The sequence below is a fragment of the Schistocerca cancellata genome, chromosome 2, assembly GCF_023864275.1.
Source record: "Schistocerca cancellata isolate TAMUIC-IGC-003103 chromosome 2, iqSchCanc2.1, whole genome shotgun sequence".
Taxonomy (NCBI): Eukaryota; Metazoa; Arthropoda; class Insecta; order Orthoptera; family Acrididae; genus Schistocerca; species Schistocerca cancellata.
Window position 1 is genome coordinate 567875822 of NC_064627.1, and position 26442 is coordinate 567902263.

At 40.0% G+C, this 26442-nt stretch overlaps 1 protein-coding gene across 1 annotated transcript in view; it reads left to right on the forward strand.

Moving 5' to 3' along the window:
- Window positions 1-17903: 17903 nt before the first annotated feature.
- LOC126162161 (bifunctional methylenetetrahydrofolate dehydrogenase/cyclohydrolase, mitochondrial) overlaps window positions 17904-26442 on the forward strand; it is a 34896-nt gene continuing 26357 nt past the window's right edge. Inside the window, exons 1-3 of the mRNA XM_049918473.1 lie at window positions 17904-18057; window positions 22120-22304; window positions 23117-23226. Of these exons, the coding sequence (XP_049774430.1) occupies window positions 17963-18057; window positions 22120-22304; window positions 23117-23226 (390 nt within the window). The 5' untranslated portion in view covers window positions 17904-17962. The remainder of the gene's footprint in view (window positions 18058-22119; window positions 22305-23116; window positions 23227-26442) is intronic.

Consider the following 26442-nt stretch of genomic DNA (forward strand, 5'->3'; position numbering starts at 1 on the left):
TAGGCCAGGGGAAATGGTAGAGATTTCAAGAGAAACCCGTAGGCGTAGTTTTGTATTACACAATTCACACAGAAACGGGCCTATTTTTCCGTGAATGGAATTAAAAGATAATGCGACTATTGTAGCTGCCAGTATGCACAGTTACCTTGGACCTGTAACTGAACAAACAATATGACAAAGCACGAAAAATTGAAACATACACTATGCGTTCAAAAGTATCCGCACACCCCCAAAAACATACATTTTTCATATTAGGTGCATTGTGCTGCCACCTACTGCCAGGTACCCCAAATCAGCTACCTCAGTAGTTATTAGACATCGTGAGAGAGCAGAATGGGGCGTTTCGCGGTACTCACGGACTTCGAATGTGGTCAGGTGATTGGGTGTCACTTGTGTCATACGTCTGTAAGCGAGATTTCCACACTCCTAAACATCCCTAGGTCCACTGTTTCCGATGTGATAGTGAAGTGGAAACGTGAAGGGACACGTACAGCACAAAAGTGTACAGGCTGACGTCTGTTGACTGACAGAGACCGCCGACAGTTGAAGAGGACTGTAATGTGTAATGAGCAGGCATCTATCCAGATCGTCACACAGGAATTCCAAACTCTATCAGGATCCACTGCAAGTACTATGGCAGTTAGGCGGGAGGTGAGAAAAATTGGATTTCATGGTCGAGCGGCTGCTCATAAGCCACACATCACGCCGGTAGATGCCAAACGACGCCCCGCTTGCTGTAAGGAGCGTAAACATTGGACGATTGAACAGTGGAAAAACGTTGTTTGGAGTGACGAATCACGGTACAAAATGCGACGATCCGGTGGCATTTGAGTCATATAGAACACCTTTGGGATGGTTTGGAACGCCAACTTCGCGCCAGGCCTCACCGACCGTCATCGATACTTCTCCTCAGTGCTGCACTCCATGCAGAATGGGCTGCCATTACCCAAGAAACCTTCCAGCACCTGATTGAACGTATCCCTGCGAGAGTGGAAGCTGTCATCAAGGCTAAGGGTGAGCCAACACCATATTGAATTCCAGCATTAGCGATGGAGGGCGACACGAACTTGGCAGTCATTTTCAGCTAGTTGGCCGGATACTTTTGATCACATTGTGCATATCGATGAACTACATACAAAAGTATGACGAACGTTATGCTTCCTCAGACGTCACATTCTCATCATTACTGGGTGTAATACCTTGATGCAATCGATGAAGTGCGACAGTTGGAAACTTCGTCAGTTTTGCCGATAGGTATGAGATGGTACCCGACCCATTCCATTCTTACTGTTCAGCGATGAAGGTACTTTCGTAAACGAGCGAGGTGGTGCAGTGGTTAGCACACTGGACTCGCATTCGGCAGGACGACGGTTCACACCCGCGTCCAGCCATCCTGATTTAGGTTTTCAGTGATTTCTCTAAATCGGTTCAGGCAAATGCCTGATGGCTCCTTTGAAAGGGCACGGCCGACTTCCTTCTCCATCCTTCCCTAATCCGATGAGACCGATGACCTCACTGTTTGGTCCCCTCCTCCGAATCAATCAATCACACTTTCGTAAGATACAGCATCGACAATATCTTTACCAGTTTCCATAATGAGATTTTCACTCTGTGCAGCGGAGTGTGCGCTGATATGAGACTTCCTGGCAGATTAAAACTGTGTGCCGGACCGAGACTCGAACTCGGGACCTTTGCCTTTCGCTGGCGAGTGCGACGTACTGCCAAAATTGAAGCTGTGAGGACGTGTCGAGAGTCGTGCTTGGGTAGCTCAGTAGGCAGAGCACTTGCCCGCGAAAGGCAAAGGTCCCGAATTCGATTCACGGTCGGCACACAGTTTTAATCTACCAGGAAGTATCATCTTTACCAGTATCGTACATCCGTAGTACAACCTGCACCTACACTGCTTGACAACTACTAACGAGCAACTGATAGTTGCTAAGGACCAACTGCCAGCTGCTATGGACCAATTTCTACATAACACCCGACCGATGATAGTAATTTTCTGTACGCATTTCACAGTTCATGCAGTACGGTGTTTGACAGAGTTTGTTGTGGAGCCGATTAGTGTGACATTCTGTATGGTACTGTAACACGTCTGCAAGTCGTCATTTGAGTGCTTACGAACGTGGCCGAGCAGTTGGATGATTCGAAGCCAGTCAAAGTGTCTCTACTCTCGCCACAGATATTGGTGTGTCTAGAAGTGTCATCTCGTGATTCAAAGGGCCGCTGAGGGTGGAAATGCTATGCGAAAGCATGCCGCTGCACGTATACGGACCACCCGCAATACGATCGATACGTATGTGTAGTGGCGAAAGGGAACAGGCATCTCAGTCCTAGCCAGATCGCTGCAGATCTCTCAACCGCAACCGGTACACGCATACCATTTACCAACGATTAAATTGGGTTCTTTTGATGCTCGAAAGCCTGTTAAATGCATCTCACTTCAACCACATCACCGTCGAGAAAGAATTCGTTGGTGTAGGGAGCATGCTGGTTGGGGTCAATAAGTGGTCCAGAGTGACGTCCCACTTCAACCACTCCACCGTCGAGACAGAGTTCGTCGATGTAGGGATCATGCTGGTTGCGGTGAGCAGCAGTGGTTCAGAGTGACGTCCTCCGACGAATCTCACTTCACTATGACAAGTGATTCTGGCCACACGTTAAGCACCGCACAGCGCTCATAAACGTCCTCGGTATGGCCTAGGCGTTATGGTGTGGACAGGAATTATGCACAATCGCTGAACACCACTGCGTATCTTTGTGCGAAGTACCATTACAACACAGTGGTATTTCAGGGAGATGTCTGTTTAGAGGTGTGGTATATCCCGACATTCTGTTCATGGACGACACTGCCCGCCCACGCCGGACCGCTGAGGTGTTGGACAAGTGGAAAGTGAAGACATGGAATATATGGAATGGCCTGTATACTCCTCGGATCTAAACCCTACAGTGAATGCCTGGGATGCCCTTCTCAGAAGTGATTTCTCAACTTACACCCCCCTCCCCCCCCCCCCCCCCAGAACCGTGCAAGAACTAAAAACTTGAGACAGGGCTGGGACAATATCCCATAAGGACTAAAATGGTTCAAATGGCTCTGAGCACTATGGGACTTGACATCTGTGGTCATCAGTCCCCTAGAACTTAGAACTATTTAAACCTAACTAACCTAAGGACATCACACACATCCATGCCCGAGGCAGGATTCGAACCTGCGACCGTAGCAGTCGCGCGGTTCCGGTTTGAGCGCCTAGAACCGCTCGGCCACTGCGGCCGGCCCCCCAAGGACTCCTCAACAGTTTGGTGGCCAGCATGAATAACAGGTTCAAAACGTGGATTAGTACCCCCGAGGAGGACATATTCCTTACTGAGAATCCGATTTCTTTCTTTCTTTTTGTTTTGAGTCATCAGTCTTCTGACTGGTTTGATGCAGTCCGCCACGAATTTCTTTCCTGCGCCAACCTCTTCATCTCAAAGTAGCACTTGCAACCTACGTCCTCAATCAATTGCTGGACGGACTCCAGTCTCTACCTTCCTCTACAGTTTTTGCCCTTTACAGCTCCCTCTAGTACCATGGAATCCGTTCCCTCATATCTTAACAGACGTCCTATCTTCCTGTCCCTTCTCCTTGTCAGTGTTTTTCACATATTTCTTTTTTCTACAATTCTGCACAGAACATCCTCATTCCTTACCTTATCGGTCCACCCAATTTCCAACATTCGTCTGTAGCACGACATCTCATATGCTTCGATTATCTTCTGTTCTGGTTTTCCCACAGTCTATGTTTCACTACCATACAATACTGTGCTCCAAAGGTACATTCTCAGACATTTCTTTCTTAAATCAAGGCCTATGTTTAATACTAGTAGATTTATTTTGGCCAGGAATGCCCTTTTTGCCTGTGCTAGTCTGCTGTTGATGTCCTCCCTGCTCCCTCCGTCATTGGTTATTTTATTACCTAAATACAATAATTCCTTAACTTCATCTTCTTCGTCACCATCAATCCTGATGTTAAGTTTCTCGCTGTTCTCATTTCTGCTACTTCTCATTACTTTCGTCTTTCTTCGATATACTTTAACTCCATATTCTGTACTCATTAGACTGTTCATTTTATTCAGCAGATCATGTAATTCTTCTTCACTTTCACTCAGGGTAGCAATGTCATCAGTGAATCGTAGCAGTGACATCCATTCATCTTGAATTTTAATTCCATTCCTGAATCTTTCCTTTATTGCCATCATTACTTCTTCGATGTGCAGATTGAACAGCAGGGGCGAAAGATTACATCCCTGTCTTACACCCTTTTTAATGCGACCACTTCGTTCTTGGTGCAATATCGACCTTTAAGTTAGGAGTCTGACTGTGTCAAACATGAACATCATTTATATCTGTTATCCTGATTTCCCATGCGGAGAAATCTGTACCGTTTTTCATTATAAATATACCAATTCACTTCTATTACTAATATCTGTGTTTCACATTCTCCATCATTTCCTGTGATTATTCATGTCCAACAATGCCTCTGATCCTTACAATTGTCAAGCAGTCTACATACGTACAATGTTAAGTCTAAATAGCACCACGAAGACACATTTTCACACTGGAGTCTTTTTAATCATGTGGTACCGTGCAGCTGAGAATCGGTCAACGTGGCTGTCGTCGCATCAGACTTATTACGTGGACATTTTCTGCAAAATTACCGAACGTCCAATCCTGTTCATGGTTCATGGTGCCCAATCCCAGTTGCAGGATGCCTATCTAACGGTTTCCATGGGGAATAAAAATTTGATTTTTGGTATTTCACATGATGCTGACCTAATTTAAACATTAAAAGTGTTGTCATAATCTAAAGAGCTATAACCTGCGGTTAAAGGTTTAATACAGTAAGTCAAGTATTAAAGTTAGGAAATGAGAATGTGTCTTGAGGCAGAGCAACAGGCAGCGCGCGAATTACCAGCACTACATTCATCCTGGATTTGAGACTGGGAGCGCTTAGCGACTTCCAACAAATTTTACACACGATTTTAAATCTATTCGAAACTTTTACTCGGTAGCAGTCCTCACAAAAAGATTAAAGGAAAAAAGTTTACCGCTTAGTACAATATGTCATAGCTTAGAAGATATGACGTCGTAAACAATGAGATTCGTGAAAAACTTCAGCCTCCGGCATGACGTGTTAATTTATTACTTCTTTGCTACTAACTCTATTCACAACATATTTTGCAGACATTACCCACCACTGAATATACCTGTAGAATTATATTATTGTGCGACATGAAGTTCAAGCGATATGCCATCATAAAATTGTGATGCTTGCAAAACTAACTTTTGCATAAAACGGTGCACAAATTATCCATACTAACCTCATCCAGTATTTGATAATGAGCGCACTTAGCGACTTCCAAAAAAACTTATATTTTCAAACCTTTTCTCGCATACATGTTTAACGTTAAATATTTGACACGTTAACTTTTTTTTGTAAAGGAATGTGGGTATGATGCTCACTTCCTAGTCGAGCAGAGGTCAGATTAATGTTCTATCTGAGAGATACAGTTCGAAGAAACTCACCAAGAAAATTACACTGAGGTTCTTCAACTCACTGAGATTCATGTTACTAAAAACATGCATCAGAAGAATTTACATTTCACTTGAGCAGCATTTCCTTATGACGCAAAGTTTCAACTCATACAGTTGTTGTTGTGGTCTTCAGTCCTGAGACTGGTTTGATGCAGCTCTCCATGCTACTCTATCTTGTGCAAGCTTCTTCATCTCCCAGTACCTACTGCAACCTACATCCTTCTGAATCTGCTTAGTGTATTGATCTCTTGGTCTCCCTCTACGATTTTTACCCTCCACGCTGCCCTCCAATGCTAAATTTGTGATCCCTCGATGCCTCAGAACATGTCCTACCAACCGATCCCTTCTTCTAGTCAAGTTGTGCCACAAACTTCTCTTCTCCCCAATACTATTCAATACCTCCTCATTAGTTACGTGATCTACCCACCTTATCTTCAGCATTCTTCTGTAGCACCACATTTCGAAAGCTTCTATTCTCTTCTTGTCCAAACTAGTTATCGTCCATGTCTCACTTCCATACATGGCTATACTCCATACAAATACTTTCAGAAATGACTTCCTGACACCTAAATCTATATTCGATGTTAACAAATTTCTCTTCTTGAGAAACGCTTTCCTTGCCATTGCCAGTCTACATTTTATATCCTCTCTACTTCGACCATCATCGGTTATTTTACTCTCTAAATAGCAAAACTCCTTTACTACTTTAAGTGTCTCATTTCCTAATCTAATTCCCTCAGCATCACCCGACTTAATTTGACTACATTCCATTATCCTCGTTTTGCTTTTGTTGATGTTCATCTTATATCCTCCTTTCAAGACACTGTCCATTCCGTTCAACTGCTCTTCCAAGTCCTTTGCTGTCTCTGACAGAATTACAATGTCATCGGCGAACCTCAAAGTTTTTACTTCTTCTCCATGAATTTTAATACCTACTCCGAATTTTTCTTTTGTTTCCTTTACTGCTTGCTCAATATACAGATTGAATAACATCGGGGAGAGGCTACAACCCTGTCTCACTCCTTTCCCAACCACTGCTTCCCTTTCATGCCCCTCGACTCTTATAACTGCCATCTGGTTTCTGTACAAATTGTAAATAGCCTTTCGCTCCCTGTATTTTACCCCTGCCACCTTCAGAATTTGAAAGAGAGTATTCCAGTCAACATTGTCAAAAGCTTTCTCTAAGTCTACAAATGCTAGAAACGTACGTTTGCCTTTTCTTAATCTTTCTTCCAAGATAAGTCGTTAGGTCAGTATTGCCTCACGTGTTCCAACATTTCTACGGAATCCAAACTGATCTTCCCCGAGGTCGGCTTCTACCAGTTTTTCCATTCGTCTGTAAAGAATTCGGGTTAGTATTTTGCAGCTGTGACTTATTAAACTGATAGTTCTAAACTCATACAGAAGAAGGCGTTTTTACCATACGGATATCTGTATTTATGGGAGAAAGCAAACTTTCAGGCACTGCCGTATCAGATGCAGAGTATGGGCATGCAGTGAATGTATGACAGAAGTGTGACATCTCTAATTTAAAGGAATATGTGAAACTTCATGTGAACATCGACGTGGGCTTGCTTTGCTTAAAGCTATTTTCGAACGATTCTGGAGTGTATGTGGTGGTAAGTTCCTACGGGACCAAACTGCTGAGATCACCGGTCCCTAGGCTTACACACTACTTAATCTAACTTAAATAACTTACGCTAAGAACAACACACACACACCCATGCCCGACGGAGGACTCGAACGTCCGACGGGGGGAGCCGTGCTAACAGTGGCAAGCCGCCTTAGACCACGCGACTATCCTCACATACGAGCTGGATCCTGCTTACTACTACATTGCACTAGGGCTTCTGTGGACACTGCTTCGAAAAGGACATGTTAACATCGAACTCTTGAGCAATGTTGACATTTGACACGCTGTTGTTTTTCAAACAAGGGATTTGTGGCAGACTTTGTCAGTGTATCTATAGGCATAACAAAGAAATCAACCAGTGAATGCATCTGGTGATTTAAGCTACATCGTGTTCTTGGATATAAACAACTTATATAGACAAGCAATGAAACCACCTCTACTTCTCGAAGGATTCCGATGACTGTCTGACACATAGTGCCCCAGATTGGATTTTAAACAATCAATCGTGTGGGCACATTCTGAACCAGGGTACGTTTCATAGATTTAACATACCCTATAAGATTGCATGACGAGCATAGTGATTTACCACAGTGTCCAGAGCACGGAGTTCAAGGAAACGGTTCCCACCCCAAGCTAATGACAGTGCTGGAGGGGAAAACAAGGTACATATTATATTATCTTAATTTCCAGCAATGTCTCAAGTTTGGCTTGATTCTGGATAGAGTCATCCGCACTATTCCCTTCAAGCAGCATCCCAGGTCGAAGGAATACATTGATTTAAAAACCAAAATAGGGCTCTTGTGACGTGTATATTTGAGAAAGATTTTTACAGATTTGTAGATAACACAATGTTCAACAAAACTATGCAAAATGTCAGAGAACATCGCAAAATTCACTTAGTTATCCATTGGAAGGAGCGTTATGGCGCAACAGATTGTATTGTCAGGCCAAATTTTAAATGGGCTGCAATCTCCAACAAAGATTCTATTACTCTGTAGATGGAATAAAATTTCAGCAGTGTTCACGAAACCTGTTTATATTGATACATGTATATTCGACCTATCCAAACTCCAAATGTACCAGTTCATAAATCTGAAGTTACTTTATGTGGATAACGACAGCTTCACCTATTGGGTGAAGGGTTGTGATCCAATTAAATAATAAGGTGCCACCTAAATGCATTCAACAAGTCTGCTTACACGGCTAATAATCCTTATAGCATAACATCTGGCAATAATAGGTTATCAGTCCCATGAAAGATGAGGCAAACGGGTCACTGATTGTGGAGTTTGTAGGTCTCTGCTTAAAAAATGTATGCATATCACACAAATACTTGTGCAACCCTGAGACGGGCTAAGGATGTGTAGCTTGTGGCATCTGTGGCCCTCGTAGTTGAAGACTACTTGAAGTGCATGCATGGTGGTGTAGGTGGTGCTCTGTCACCACACTGCACATAGTACGCCAGTTCAGTACTCAGTCATGAAAACATGAGGGCACACTGTCTCGCAACTGAGAAGTGGTCTGTCTCAGCATAATGAAAAGCAAGTCATTTGTGCTGACGGGCTCGAAACCCTGCCATACTTGCATTGTTCACTTGAGTGACAGTCTGTGTGCATTGAATATTTTGTGAAAAAATGTGTGTGCAGATATGCAATAATGTGACTCGCTTGTCATAGTGTAAATAGGCGAATATATAAATCTGTGTGTGTGTGTGTGTGTGTGTGTGTGTGTGTGTGTGTGTGTACTTTGTTTTTTTGCACACGATTTTTGTGAGTGAATGTCATGTACCTCGAGTTTTGCACATCATTTATGTGAGATAACTTGTTTTCTGCGCACCACATGTGCAAAGGCACATCATGTGAGGAAGTTAAACTGCTTTCTGCACACCATGTGTGTATTATCTGTACAGTAGGATAAGTTTTGCTGCTGCTGGCCACGCCAAAAGAGATCGCATTTACATTAGTGTTATGTGTCACAGGAGAGAGCTGTAAATAAATATTTCATATCAAAGAGTAGCTAAGAAATGTACAAGCACATCAACTGTCCCATGAGCATTCCAGTTCTGTCAAGTGTGGTTAAAATGTATGAGTCTTCCAACTGTGTTGTGAGTATTCCAAGCTGATTGAGGAATAAAAAAAGTTCATCAACCTTTTGTAAACTGTGAAAGCTTTTTGAAAACGTAACCTATGAGACTTTTTTTGTGTACATATTCCTGTAAATTGTTAAGTTGCTATCGTGAATACTGTATACAGTTCTTGCACTTTGTTTTTCTATATATTATGTAAAAATGTAAAGCATATCGTTTATCTATGCTGAAAATTTAGTGAAGTACTCCAATATTTTTTGTAAGAAAGCATAGTACCTGCAGTTATTGATTTTCACCATTTTGTTTTGTTTTATGTGTTCACCACAAACATATTATTATGTGAAACAAACACAGGTGTTGTAAGATTCAAAACACTGTCAGCCATCCATTTTGCTGAACAAATGAATCTGTTTATTAAACTCAAGTCATTCGTTTATTTCATTCTACCCTGTCATATATATATATATATATATATATATATATATATATATATATATATATAAATTGTTTACAATGTGCCACGATGTCTGCTTTGCACATGTCCTTTCTACAAGACTGGGTGCATTTACATTTCATTTTATGCAGAGACAACTTTCTATAAGGAGGAATGCATTACAACTGTTGAAATATGAACTCCTGCAGAAATCCCTCCCCCACTAGTGTTTGTTTAAATAAAGAAGCATCCAAATTTAGAGAACGCAGTGACCATACAGCTCTGAATGAATAGTAGCTTTTAATAGGATTGAGCCACTTTCTCAAGTCTCAGCCAGAATTCCACACTGTTATAAACAGCCCAACAGGTATGTGCTGGACTGTGACATCGTAGAGCCAGTGCCAATATTCCAGCTCTGAGCCAGAATTCCACACTGTCATAAACAGCCCAATGGGTCCGTGCTTACCTGTGACATCATAGAGTTGCACCAATATGTCTTGATCACCAACATCTTGTATCTGAGGTCAGCCATTTTGGATTCTGACGTCATAGTTAGGCTGTGTCATTCTAAGTTGGCCAGCGTCATCTTGCATTTCTTACAAGTTATACTTAGGACAACAGCCGTACTTCCTTAGGAAACTCAATAGCTTAATTTGGCTATTTTTTTCATTTCCTGTCAAAACTTTGAATTTTCCACAAAAAAATGAATTTCCCGCCATTTAATACGTAGGCTAATTGACCTTTGTCAGAGGGGGAGTGGTGGGGGTGGAAAAATCTTATGACCCACTGGCGACATCATTGATGGCATCACTGGTGATACTTTGGGCCGGAAACAGCCTGGCATATCATCTGCTGGTGTTCCTTCTGTAGATTTTGACTTCACATATCAGTGATTATCTAATTTAAGTTGTTCGTGTCTAACAGTGGCTTGAGTATTGGAATTGCTTGTTTTGGTATTGCATGTTAATTACTGTCAGATGTTGAAGACTAGTTATAAGGAACAATGTATGCTCGTTATCACTGTTCATCCACATTACTCAGTGAGTATTGTAGTGCCCCCAGAATTTTCCGAAAGTCTGGAGACACTTGTGTTCCAGCCGTTTCGAACACGCGTAATTTTAAAGCAGGGCATAAGGATGAGCATGAGATACTGCACCCATTTATTGTTTGTGCAGGCGAAACTGGAAGGGAGATAATTCGTCGGCACTGGCAAGTGTTCAGCGTGACCTGCCAAGAATAATCAAATACGGCCCGGAAGCTCCGTGGCCGGCTGCAAAGAGTAATGTAGCTTTGTATTGTTGAAAAACAAATGCAGAGACTCGAAATACCGACTGTTTAGTAGACGTTGAACTGCTGTTGAGAATACGTGGACTGGACGTGGATAGTCAGCCACGATAAAAGCTTATGTATTAACTGTGTTCAAAAATGTGTAATTAACTGATTCTGGGTGCCCGGTAATGTGTGGGCTTACGTCATAAATTTAAGTTGTTTTTCTGTACAAAGTGGAAATAAATATGTTCTGGTGCACTGAATGATATTCCAAGAGTAGTGTATTTTTTAAATAAGAAGAGAGAGAGCGAGAGAGTGAAAATTTCCCCTTCCTAGCAGTGAAATCTTCGGAGAAGCATCCGGTGCTAGCAGAAGACATCGGCGCTTCAAAAAAGCGCAACCTGCGTTCTTCAACAAGTAAGTCCACGAAAACGCTTAAGCTGTATGGAGAGAGCTTAACATTACACCGGGCCACCGCAGGATCCTGAGCTGTTAACTGCAAAGGCCTGCAGCTGGAGTTGTTCTGATTATACCAGCGATAAATCATCATTTGTGCGCTGACTACTAGCGAGGCCACTGCTGACCACACTATAGCCTGTGTGGTTATAAAGGGGCTGTTTCGAGTGTATACTGAAAACGTAGACACACTATGGCTAGGGTTGTATAATAATAAGAGGGTTATTGCTCAATAGTTGCAAAAGATGTTCTTCGACTAACAGCTAATGTCTTATTGGTAAGTGATGCTATCATCATTAAGATTAATAAACATCAAATGAGTGTTCTAGCTTAAGAGTCAGCTTGGCCGTAGTTTCGTAAGTCGCCACTAGTTTGTCTGCTAATTCATAGTAACCATTACTACTAACCAGGTACATGTTGTGATATTATTGGATTTCAGACATTTTGCATATGAGAAAAGGACAGCCACCAAGCTGTAGTTTGCAGTGATACTAAGCATGACAACACGAGAGTAAAAAAAAAAAAAAAACGAAATCTGTTTATAACGTTCGCCTACACCAAGACGCGCGGCCAGCGTTTAAAAGGTACTTTTAAATACTATGACTCGCTGGGCGCAGATATTTAAAATCATTGCCGCAGCGCTTGATAGCAAGAAGCTGCGAAACAGAAGAAAGAACAATTTATCATTTGTTAGGAAAATTCTAGAGTCTTTATAGTGAGTTGTACTTCTGGTCGCCGATATGTTAACATGTACTTCATTATCTTTGATGTTTGGTTGCCGACTTGTTAAGACGTGTTGTGTAGCACCGCTACAAGTTTAGTGTGAAAAACCACGTTATCATCAAGAAAGAAAACGCTTTTGTAAACCTAGTGACGATAAAAAATACTTACGCGCACGCCAGGACATTTAATTTTTACAAAATATCACACATACAAAAGCAGCGATTGTTGGACTGCTCCATGTATGAGAAAAACATAAAAATGTAAGTTTTGTATTCATTGTAAATTTGGTAATGTTTATAGTTTAACGCCTTTCTTCTTTGAGAATATACTTTTCCTCCACTGTATAGAAAATCTATGCTTATTATTTTCTTTAAATTAACCACAAATAATGTTTATGTTTAAATGAACTTTGTTACAGGTTCGCTTCTTTATCGCGGTGTGTCGATTGTATTTGGGAGACCATTAACGTGTTCAATTTCCGATCTGACAACCTTTTTTACAAAATTTCACTGTTTTGCATTCATTTCCAATTTTTTTTGTTATTCAAATAGGTCCCTTAGGTAATTTCATTGAAAAGTCTGATTGCGTGAAAGCAATTCGGGTTAAGAGGTCATTTGAGAAACTATTTTCACGCAATCAATCCGTACGTCTCCTAAACACAATCGAGAACCGACGCATCATCGATCATTCATTAATTTTTCTCTTTTTCCAAGTCGTACCAAGAAACGGCCAAGGAGAACTGCCGTGAGTACGCAATCTAGTGTTTAAAAGGTTGCATTCTTTATCTTGTCGGCAAACATTGCCATGAATTATCAACATCAATGTTATATTTGGTTAAATGTGAAAAGCCAAAAAACCTTTTAACGCTAGAATGTTAATACTCATTTTATTTAACTAAGTCTGCTATGGATGTTGTTGTGACTATTTAACCTCTGTGTTAACCAGGTTGTGTTTGTGTGAGGCGATATACACCAATCATGCGGTTGTTAGTCTAATAATTACCAGTTTTATGGTAACAATTTGAACTGTATGACAGCTGTGACATTTAGTATCGATTAATGCCAGAATTTTATTTTCTTGAAGTATGTAATTCATTATTATCAGTGAATGTATTCCTGCGAAATATTTAAATTGTTGGTCAATTGCATGTTTTGTTTTGTTTGCTTTAAACATGATTGTTGTCAGCCATTTATGTTGTTGGTCAGAGTGATGAGGAAGTAAAGATGTTTAATAGGTCACATTAACTAGTCATATCTCTGTTTCGGAACAAAATCTCTTATGCCTTCTAACTGCCTTCTGCCTTCAGCAATTCCCAGGTTCACACCATCACTTGGGGGACTGATGACCTTCGCTGTTTAGTCCCCCTTAAACATCCCAACAACCACCACCACACCATCACTGCTTATCGAAGCTGCACTGGCCGAACTGAGTAAGTTTCGACGTCTGGTACACGGTTCACTCTAACACTTTGGATAGTCGAACTTCTCATCTGATTCTGAAGATCAAAAGTTGAGTTGCATGTGATATTTGTAGCTGAAGAAATGAGAAGCAACTCTATCACAAAAACACAGAACTTCATTTCCCAGTCATATTTTGTGGCACCATAGGAAACTTTTCTGTGATCACAGATCATCACATGGGATGCTCTGTACTTCAAAATGATGTTTTGCACAGAGAACTTTCCGATTTCTGGAGCTTTGGCAGCCAGCACAGATTTTGTGACAGCATAGTGGGCGAGGTAGTCAGTGAAAACTATTGAGCACTGATTATCATTTGTCGAGTTCGGAAACCCCACGAGAGGTCGGTCCGAATTCGATGGAATGACGCTGCTGTAGACGGCAATCTTACCAGATGGCTCGAAGGTAACTACAGCATATGACTTCATCATTGGCATTTTTTACAGTGGCACACATAGTGTTTAACACATTAGTAGAGACGTGGCCAGTGATACCTGAATCTGATTCTCTGTAGAGTCTTTACGAATCCCACATGACTAGAGTATTGTGGAAATGCTTTGTGGAAATGCTTTGGGAATGCTGGCTGTAGATAAGCTGGAACGACATACAACAATTACCATCCCATTGAATCCTTGTTCCTCTTATACAGTCTTCTGTATATTAATTTCTCCTTTGTTCATTTCCCGCTTCTTCATGCTTTCTGTGGTTTTCAGTAGTCCTGTTCAATAGCAGTGTCATTTAATGGTGTGATGATTGAGATTTCATTCACGCTACTGTGTTCGGCCAAAGGATTCCTTGAAAAGCAATCTGCATTCAAGTGATTGTGTCCTCTTTTGTTCATGTCATACTCCTGAAGCCTCAGGATTCATGTCACCATTTGGCCCAACAGATCCATCATGCTAGTCAAACAACATAGAGAATGGTGATCCATCACAATGGTGAATAGTTAGCCAAATAAATATGGCTGAAACTTGTTAATTCTCCAAACAAGTGCAAGGCACTCTTTCTTGGTTATAAACTAGTTCATGTTAAACTTGGTGAGTACTCTAGAAGCATAAGCCATCACCTTTTCAGCGGCTTCCTTGGTTTTAGAGGAGTTGGAGGCTAGGCAAGCGGTTGCTACCTCTGTACGCTGATGTGAACAGCTGTGGCATGTTGAGGAGTAACCTCATCCAGTGAGCGGTGATGGGGTTCATCCTGCAGGCCGATGGTAATCATCTGCAGTTGACTGGTATGAATAGATCTGTTGTGGTGGGTGAAGTCTAGTAGTGTCCTCCTTAGGTCTGTTCTTCTAAGGGACGCTATACTTGACAAAGGCGTTGGTTTTTCCTGCATTGGTTTGATCCTGAGCTGTTGCTTGATGGCTGCAGACTAAGTCTGAAGCAGTTGAATCCATTATTCGTGGCATGTTCAGCTGGTAGTGGAGAGTGGTGCTGAAAGTTTATACACCCCTTCTTTCACATTTTGTTTTACTCTTTGACATATGGGGTCTACATTCATGGCTGCTATCTCTTGTGCAATCATTCCGACATTTATGGCTGCTGTATTTCTTCTCGAACTATCTGTTGTATAAGAGAAGCGGGTTTGTGGTGGTCTTCCACAATTGCCATAGGGGACCTCATTCGGGACTCAGTCCAACTTCTCTTGTCTGACTCTTTTCTGTTACATTTTCTTGCTTCGCTGGCACCACTTGATGAATTCCTGACTTTGTGACATTCATTACCAGAAGCGCCTGGTACTATCTTCTGTGACTCCTCTCATAAACTGTGACATTTTGTCAGATTCTGTCATATTCATATTCATGATTTGGTATAAAGCTAGAATATTCTCTATTTATGACTATGTCATTTCCTTATGATGGCTGGCCTTATTGTTCAGTAGTTCTTCCTCTAAGTGGACTTGCTGCTAACTGTCACCGGACCTTGCTTTAACTCAGTTTGGAATTTGTCCCAGCTACCCAGCTTCTCCTCGTTGTTCTTAAACCACTGCTAGGCTGTGCTGTATTAGTACATATTTGCCAAATACATCATGTCATCCCACCTGTTGTATTTGGCAACTCACTTGAATCCTTTCCATCATTTCATCAGGTCTTGACCAATGTCTCTGAAAAACAGTGATGGATCCCTGATGTGCAGCTGACTTACTGCTGTTTTGGGATCGAATGGTATCCTATAAATACAAGCCTAGAAAACAATGTACTGCCTGTATTCTGGTAGAATATTGCCTAATTGGAGCAATTGTGATGCAGATGTTTACAAATACCCAATACAGATTGTGGTAGCACAATCAAGCCCATATCCAAAAGCAAGGTCGTCTATAAAGTACAACATTTAGCACTGAAAGAACATTTATTAGTGACATCAATGTGCAATCAGAGCAGGCGTGACCTCCTGAACAGAGTGCAACTGTTCATACAAAATCGAATATCCCAGAATGCTGGTATTTATACAAACACTGAATATTCCATAGTATAGAAACATTACAAATACAGGATGGCCCACATAAAACTGGTATGTCTCACATACTGGTTAATCATTTCTAGTCGAATTGCCTGTGAAATGGCAGCACTGTCTAGAAAGTTGGCTTTGCTGCAATGTATCTGAAAGTTGATGCAGTTGTGTATTTGTGCATCAGTCGTTGTGAGAAGCTTGTATTGTTGACTTAGTACAGAAATGGAGCAGTTTACAATAGAAGTGTGAATCGCTATTGTGCAGTGTTACATAAAGACAGGTTCCATCAAGGAATGTAAAGAAATGTTTCAAGCGACATTTCCTGGTGTAAAGCTCCCCACGACTAGCACTACTTAGTTTCTGTATAAGAAATGGAGAGCTGTAGGATCCGTTCAGAATGTGCAGAGGAATAGGCGACCGCCAGTGAGGACCCCTGAAACTGTAGGCAGAATTCACATGGACATTACGAGAAGCCCCAGCAAGTCGGTAAGGAGATTATCATAACAGGTTGGTGTATCTCATACATTGTGTACTAAAAGATATGAAATGAAAACCCTATTATGTGATTGAGGTGCAAGATTTGAAATTTGAGTATCAGGGGAAAAAAGGGGTTCATTATTGTAATTGGCTATTAACATCATTTGCTAGCTCTTGCTTGGATCCCTTGCCTTACTTCATGTCAATGAGGCCCAGTTTCATTTGTCAGGTTATGCAAACTCACAAAACTGTGGGTACTGGTCTCAGGACAACCCACTTATCCCGCATGAAGAATCTTTCCACTAAGAGAAAATAGGTGTTTGGTGTGCATTGTCCGGCATGCACATTATTGGCTCCATATTTTTCAATTATACCTCAAACAGTGACAGACATCTAGAGATCTTTGAACTTTTCTATGCGTTATTAATAAATGCAGAGAAGATGTATGGGGTGCTCCAACAAGATGGAGCAACCGCTCACACATCCAACCAAAGTGAGGCCCACATCACATGTTTGCTGAAGACAGACTTGTTAGTAGAGGTCTCTAGCCTCGAAGGTCCCCATCGTGTGATTTTTATTTATAGAGCACACTAAAAATAAAGTGTATGCTCACAATCCTCACACAATAGTCGATCTTAAACGGAACAGTACTAGAGAAATTAACAACATCACGCCTGCAGAATTACAGAATTTGCTGGTAACATCATCATACAAGTCAGCGATGACTGGATGCCCATTGCCACCACTTCCAGAATGTCATATAAACAGATAACTACATGTCTTTTAACGATAATGGTATCCATTCTTTTTTAGTTAGTTCATTGTTACTTGAATTTCGGGCGTGAGGTGTACCAGTTTTACGTCAGACACCATATCTAAGATCTTTTCAAGAATATACACCATCTGAATCATGGTTTACAGGGCCCTGGATTGGGAAAAACCCGTGGTTGTACGTCTAGTATTGCTGTCAAATCGAATAAAGATGTCACAAAAATGATTTACAAATTTAAAACATTTTAGTAAATACCTACCGAATTCTCCACGGAATGTAATGATGATTTACGTTTTCCGAGTTTATAGCAATTAAATAAGGGATTGGTGTAACTATAGTCGCCCATTTACGCCGCTAAGTAAGTACATTAATGTAATTGAAGATACCAGAAATTTTGTTAATCACGGCCTCTTTTAATTAGGAGTCCGTGCGTTAATTCAGCCGCGAAATTTGTCGATCAATGACTTATAACGAGTTGCAACACTGGTGAGCGATATCGAGGAGTTTGTATCTCCGAGTTATTCCACTTGTCCGCTTTTTTCCTGCTATTCCGCATTGCGGTTACGTCTGCTTGTCAAGGACGGCTGGCTGTATATATCTCCAGCGACACAGCTGTTGAGTACAGTGTCAGAATGAATGCCGCGAAGCGCGTACTGGCAAATGCTAGCCATTTAGACATATTTAATAGTGTATTAGGCACCAGGTCATTTCACATTTCTCAGAAGAGGTAACTATACATGAACTTTTTAGCATACATTCGTGTGCAAAATATAACATTAGCAGCAGGTGCTAGATTATTTAAGTAGGCTACCGTAATGTGCGGTTTTGTGGAATGGTATCGTAGAAGATCCAAAAGCTGAAGATGCGATCTTGTGAGCTAAAGGAAGAAGATACAGGTACCCCCTGATCCACAGCTGTTGTATTGTTTACAATGATGTGTCGTACAGACTTCAGGAAACTTTCACCGTGGCTTGTTTTCCTTTTTATTGTAGAGCTTCCGCCTGTATAGCACAGTTGTTTATTTTGCCATCAGGTTCATTCTGTCTTGTTAATTTTTTTCCTTTTAACTTTTTTTCTTTACCCCCACGTTTTGTTCGTCAGATACGTAACCCAAAGTAGTAAGAGAAATGATGATTTCTATAGTCTGATGAATACATAATGTCAATGGCATAATTTGGTATATATTTTGTTTCCTCGATCTAGTGTAGAGACGACAAAGAAATTGTTGGAAAAAGAGTAGGTCCACAGTCAGCATTAATTTTATTTTGCTATTTAATTTAGTGTGTGTATCGTATTCTAAAAAAAAAAAATATATAATTTACTATTATATTGCTGCACAGTATACTCATTGATGTTTAAGGGAGGTGGGGCAGCTGCAATTTCTCCCAATGTTGCATTCACATAAGTTATTGTTAAAATGTGTTTGTAATGTCCTATGAAAGAGTACAGTGAAGGAAAAAAGATAGAGGATTAATATTATTATTATAAGTATACTTTTTAACATTTATTGCACACATTTTCAGCACTTACTTAACTTTTCGCCTAATGTAATGTGCAATTTAAAAAAAATGAAGCCTTTTACACAGTAATCAAACAATGGAAACTCCAGGATGGATTAACATGTTTGTGCTGTAATAGTAAATGGAAGTTAGGCCGAACATCCAGTACTGAGATAAAATTCTAGCTAGACTGATTTCGTTTGTAAAAGTTTGCCCCCATTTTTTAGGGTGGTGGAATAATAACTTATTTGGTTTGGGAACTAGGCCTATGTAATGTAGTATTGGCAAACAAGTTTAGCATTTTATAATTCACACGTGGCTAAATGGAGAACTTCAAAGTTTTCTTTATATTTCTTCTTACATAAGTAGGAGTGGATGAGCACTCCATGTTAATCATAGTGCACTTGGTCTCTCGAGACACTTATGTTCAAAGTCCAATTTAAGCTACTGGCAAGTTGAAAACTATAATTTTTGTATAGGATGTATTTAGTTTCCTGATCATTAATCTTGAACACCAGCATTTACATATACTGCATTTCAACTCTGGACAATGTAGAAATTCAAACTTGTCAGTTTCAGCACTTCACTTAAATTACAGCAGTTCTAGTGTGGTTACACTAAACTTCCTCTCTATGCTTGTTAGAGCTAACATTTTCATATGTAAGGACGAGGTCCTCAAACAGGTAGTAAACAGAGGCATGCAAGAAAATGAACCTTTACAGTGTATTGCCCTTTTGTATATGATGACTTGATAAGTGTTTACAGAGAAATTGCAGGGCAAATGCTGGGGCAGATTTATAAAGCAGGCAGTATAGATGGAAAATTTTACTCTTTCTTACACACATTCCTAGATCACTTTGTCTTGATTTCCAAACAGAAGCAAGAATAAGGAATTGGATAACTACTGGTATTAAATAATTTTTGCGTGGGGATTAGGGAACTATATGGTACTGAATATGGAGAACAGTCTGTAATTAGGAGTTGAAATTCCATTACCACCAGTATTATAGAATCCTCCACTCTTCCTCACAGTGGTAACAAACATGGTACCCTTCAATAAACTGCCAGATCCACATACTTTAGATTTACTTGTTCATACACTGCACACATAACCAGCAGAATTTAGTTTCTAAAATACAAATCGGAAGGCCAAAATTCATTGTCACAAAACAGTAGTAGATAGGCAAACCAATTTCAATTACACATTTCACTCCTTCCAGTCTTTCCAGAAGTGTTCGAGGAAGTGGCCTGTGATAAAATACCGACTCATTTGACTGAGAACTTGTTAACTGTTTCATTCACTTTTGTTAAGGATTCTCCACAGAGAAAGCAATAAAATGCCCCAGAGTCCTGGCAAAGCCAAAGAAGGAAAATTACCTTGTTGGTATATTTTCTGACCTAGCCAAGTCCTTAGAGTGTGTGAATCTCAAAATTCTCCATGGCAGACTGTCGCAGCATTAATAATGGCATCCCTTGCTGCCTCCTTGTCTAAGATATTCTACTGTAAATAGGACTGATTATTTACAGATGTAGACAAATACTTTCTTTGAAAAATACAATTGTGATCAAGTAAACTTTGAGCAGCCTATAACCGATAAATATCAACTATCTACTATAACTGATGACTGATAAGGCAGTAGTTCTTTTTAGAGTAACTTTTGTTTCTCATTTATTTGAATAAATTTAGCTGGCGTAATCGTGTATAGCACAAACCAGTATAGGGACAGTTTGTTAATACAGCGTAGAGATTGTTTTTTATGATTTGGTACTCTTCTTAATGTTCACCTTCACTTGTTCCACTTCCCCGAAGGTTCTCCTTCTTGACTGAATCAGTGGAACGCTATGAATGGAATTCATTTTACCAGAGGTACGCATTTATCCTCTGTCACATGGTTCTTTACACTCAACTAAAATGAGAATTAAATTCCTGAGTTACTTGTGCAGAAGCAGCTTTGACATTTACTCTTAAAGAAACATCCAGCTTCTATCAATGTCTCTTAATTTGTAGACATTAAGGTCTCTTAAAGAGGCTTGCACAGGATAGAAGAGCATGGAGAGCTGCATCAAACCAGTCTTTGGACTGATGACAACAACATGTGCAACCCAGCTTGATCTCCATGTGAAACAGGTGTCGTCATAAGTATGTGAGCATTTCCTCCCTAATCGCCACAGCATTAATTGTCGTAAAGCTTTAATTACACCTTAGCACAGCTACTAGACATCTGTACATGGAAATTCCGGGTTGGAATACTAACAGTGTCATGAAAAAGATAAATTGCTGCTCACACTAAAGATAACATGTTGAGGTGCAGACAGGCGCAATGAAAATACTGTTAAACCTGAAGCATTTGGTTAAAGTCTTCTGATAATAAAAGAAAAGCACACACACTAAAACAGGCTTTGGTTGCAAGCTCATTGTGTAAGTCTTTTCATCACCCCTGTCTGCAACTCAGTGTATCATCTTTATGGTGAGTAGCAATTATCCTTTTCATAATACTACTGTACACTTTAGTTCTTGCCACATATTGTCACTCAATTTTACATGCCAGCAGTTCCTACTAATACCCTCTCCTCAGCTGATGCTCCTCTGTTCTTATGAGAAATACCTTCAAGTAAGTATCTCTTCTGAAGCTACCTAGGGATACTGACATGCCAAGCTCCCTGTGACATATGACATCCCTAAAACATAAACTTGGTCTATGGAAAAAAGGGCGACCGTTTGACAATCTTCCTCAGGCACGCTCTATCATGCCGCTGTGACATACAATATCAAAGTATGCTCTAACGCTGTCTTCATCTCAGAGACAGTATCCTATTAGTAGAAGGGAATTTTAAAAAATACACAAAATCCTCGTTATGGCTTGATAATCTAGTGTGTTAAACGCTATGCCATCTAACTTAAAGATACCCCAGAAACAGTAGTTTCTACTCCAGTTCAAAATTTATCAAAAAACTGCATGTGTTACTTTCCCCACTTCTTAATCCAATAAAGAAAATGACAAAAAATGGATATGCCCTGGAGGACTGTAAGTGCAAAGTAACACATATCATTCTGGAAGCTAGTTCAATTATCGAGGTAACTTGTTTTCACTTAACATGACACCGACCATTATATCTGTGTTGAATTAGAAATGATTACTTGTTTTTGGTTTCCATATGGACATTGACTTTAATAGTACTTTGTTGAATGAGATTTTCTTATGGGATAGCTTAGGAATCATTAGAGTATTTTGTTTCAAATAAGTGTTCGCCCAACTGATATAACAATAATCGGATTAAATTTGTCACAGGTTGAAAGCAAAGATTATAGATGGTGTGAAAATTGCGAGAGATATTAGAACAGAACTGAAAGTTGAGGTGGAGAAATGGGTAGCAGAGGGCAACAGGCATCCACATCTTGCTGCTATTCTTGTTGGACAAGATCCTGCCAGCAAATCTTATGTATCAAGTAAAATGAAAGCTGCAAAAGAAGTTGGTAAGTGAGAGAATGTCTGATCCCACTTTCTCACAATAACTCCTTTCATGGTAGTTGTTAAAAAATCCTATTTTTTCCTTTCATTGTATAAATATGAATATCTTGCAATACCAAAATTGAACATGCATAGTAGCATGACCAGTATGCCATATGCTACCACCTCTCTCTGCACCCAGGTGAACTAGTCAGTCAAATCACAATATATGCAAATTTCTAATTTACACGAATTTCAGTTCGGAGGGAAACTGTTTTCTTAATTTATCAAAGTTTTTCAGGAGTTACAGTGCAGATATTGTATCTCCTACCTCAGCAAACTTTGTTCATCTGAAATCCACAGGCATTCTGCTACTCAGTCTTAGCTATTGACTTTTTTTTTTTTCAGTGCTGCTTGCTCCACCTTAGAAGATACTGAAGGTCAAATGTACATGGAGCACAGCATTTTTCATTTTATGCCATTAGTATAAAATGTAACAGAAGTAATTCAACAATTTTGCAAACTAATGATTAAGTCAAGCAAGATGTGAATAATTTTATTATTTTCAAATTTTACGTTGACATTTAAGTAATGTAATTAAAAAAAAAACTGTGGGATCACTCCAATTCATAAAATTCCACCACAAATTCATGTCTGCAGTGGAAATGCTTTTTTACTGAACAGAATAGCCTAATTGATTTACAGTTGGTTATTTGTTGTGTTATATAGTAAATAAGTTGATTTTTAAGCACAGAAAACTGCTGTAGTGTATATATTATATCTGCATGATAGATTAAATATTTAGAGCCAATAACTGATTAAATAAATTAATTTCCAGGTATAACTACAAGTACAATAGCTTTAGCAGACACTGTAACAGAACAGGAATTACTGGACCATATACAACAGTTAAATGAAGACGTGGCAGTGGATGGCATACTTGTTCAGGTAATAGTGGAAATAGCACTTGCAAGAAGGGACTTAAAGCAGTGAGCTGTTTAATTAAAAAAAAAAACCCTTGCCATACTTCTTTCTCTTATCTTCACTATGCACTGCAGATACGCTAATAGTGAGTGCTTCACACATTCTCTTGTACTGTACAAACAAATAATTAACAAAAATTTAGTATGGTAGGTAAAACACTAAAATACTGTTAATAGTTTATTTTCATTGATGGATGGATTATTGTGTTTCACTGTTCTTCAGATTCTTGAGTAACCCTTACATTACAAGGTGAAAATTATTTCCTTCTTTTGGGCATTGCAAATGCCAGGTAGCAACAGAATACATCAAGTCAGTTATTAAGTCATTTAAATTATGAATAAAAGTTATATAACAATTTCCTGGGGTGGATAGATGGTTATATGGTCAATATTGACATTGGAAATTGTGCATTAGCATTAGTATTGGATGTGATTATGATGCAACAAATCAATGCTTGCCTGCAAACAACTACATGATGTAACAGCTGCAGTTTGCTTTTGGAATAAATTACTAGTATGGCTTCTACTAGCTTCACACATTATCTTATATGCAATTGTGTTGTCCAATATTCACTTTTCATATGATTTTGTAGCTGTGCAAGGATTGTTGGTGCTGTGCAAGAAAAATCTATCAGGTAATGGACACAGTTCACTTTCTATTTCTGTCCTCCCTTCTCTCACTGTTTCCAAATAGAAATGGGACTGAGTGATGTATCACAATGGCAAGTTATCGGTGCTCTCCGTAAATCACTTGAGGCAAATGTGGGGATGATAACTTCGTTACTTTGGAAAGAACATGGCTAGTTTTCTTTCCCACTACAAGTTTGTCATCAGTGGAATGCTCAACCCTAATTTTCCTTCCATCTTTTCTTTCTTTGTCTCGCATCGTCCCCCCACCCCCCAGCTTTCCTTTAAGAGAGGTTCTTGGAGACATGACTTATTTACTCAAATCTACGCCGCACTCGAATCTAAGCCGCACCTGAAAAATGAGACTCGAAATAAAGGAAAAAAAATTCCCGAATCTAAGCTGCACGTGAAATTTGAGACTCGAAATTCAAGGGGGAGAAAAGTTTTAGGCTGCACCTCCAAATCGAAACAAAGTTGGTCCATTGTAATACGAGACACAATTTAGGTCGAATGAATGACGATGCAGCTACAGTAGTTTGGTTCGAGTCGTAAGCTTAGCAGTTAAAGCTTTACCAGGTAGCCATTGCTATGCGTCAGGCGCTCCGTCCGTATTTATATGGGTACCCTTCCTTTCTCACATGCTTCGTCTGGTTTGAATCAATTGCTTATTTTGCTTTGATCTGGTAAGTGCTGTTTTCTTTGTTATAGGTGTTTACATCACTCTAAGCTGAAAATGCATTACTGTACGGTGTCATGCATTGTTTGTCGCATTCTGATAGCGAGTGTTTACGGCCTGTCGCCGCTCGCGGCATGGCTTGCTTTTGTGCGCGCTACCGCCGCTTACAATTTAAAAAAAAAAAAAAGAGGAATCGTCTCATTAGCGAAACAATGGCAAGAGACTGCTATTTGTTGTTACTTACACTGCTGCTTTCTTTGATAATGATTAACAAGAACCAAATAATAGACTGCGTATGATAGAACATGTTTTGAACGAGAGTTAGGCGAAAATTTTTCTCCGTTTGAAAATCTTTGCGGCCGCTTCTTTAGTACATCAAATTCTGCACAGAAATTAGTCATCTTAGATTTAAAAATCTAGTCAGTTGCCGTGCTTCATTTCTGACTGTATCACTATTAGGCATATGAATAATACAAATATAAACATGACATGATATGTATATTCTTCCGCGTTTGCTGTTGTCTCACTCTAGTTTCGTAGTTTATTAGGCAGACAGGATTTAAATGAGATGGCAGCAAACACGAAAAAATACACGGCAAACTGTTTATATCCGTATTCTTTCTTATGGTGAAGAGAATACTGCATGTGATTCACATTTAGTCAGGTTCCTATTAGCAACCATCTCTTCTCACAGCTAGGAAAAAATTCAGAACATACAGTTGGCCATATTGACAAACATCCCAAACAGTCTTGCTTGTCGGATTTTCATAGTACATTAAAATTCTGCTACATTCGAAGATGAACAATACGGAATTTGTATTTACGTCGTTGGATAATGTATGAAAATGCAGTGGTCGAAACTCAGGGCGGAGAAAATAAAGCTCGTCTTCCACCTTTTTTTAAAATTTATTTACTGACACAGAGGTTTTGGCGCCAATATTTATCTTTGTGCCTACAAAGCATGCCTGTGTAGCGCTACATATATTCGACGGCAGAAGTTAGTTGAGGCGGCACCTACCAACGTTTTTTAGAACTTCCGCTTGCTTTGTACTCGATTCTAAGCCGCAGGTGGTTTTCTGGATTACAAAAACCGGAAAAAAAGTGCGGCTTACATTAGAGTAAATACGGTAGAATGAAAATATAATGTATACAGGGTGTTACAAAAAGGTACGGCCAAACTTTCAGGAAACATTCCTCACACACAAAGAAAGAAAATATGTTATGTGGATATGTGTCCGGAAACGCTTACTTTCCATGTTAGAGCTCATTTTATTACTTCTCTTCAAATCACATTAATCATGAAATGGAAACACACAGCAACAGAACGTACCGGCGTGACTTCAAACAGTTTGTTACAGGAAATGTTCAAAATGTCCTCCGTTAGCGAGGATACATGCATCCACCCTCCGTCGCATGGAATCCCCGATGCGCTGATGCAGCCCTGGAGAATGGCGTATTGTATCACAGCCGTCCACAATACGAGCACGAAGTCTCTACATTTGGTACCGGGGTTGTGTAGACAAGAGCTTTCAAATGCCCCCATAAATGAAAGTCAAGAGGGTTGAGGTCAGGAGAGCGTGGAGGCCATGGAATTGGTCCGCCTTTACCAATCCGTCGGTCACCGTATCTGTTGTTGAGAAGTGTACGAACACTTTGACTGAAATGTGCAGGAGCTCCATCATGCATGAACCACATGTTGTGTCGTACTTGTAAAGGCACATGTTCTAGCAGCACAGGTAGAGTATTCCATATGAAATCATGATAATGTGCTTCATGGAGTGCAGGTGGAAGAACATACTGACGAAACTAAAATGAGCTCTAACATGGAAATTAAACTTTTCCGGACACATGTCCACATCTTTTCTTCATTTGTGTGTG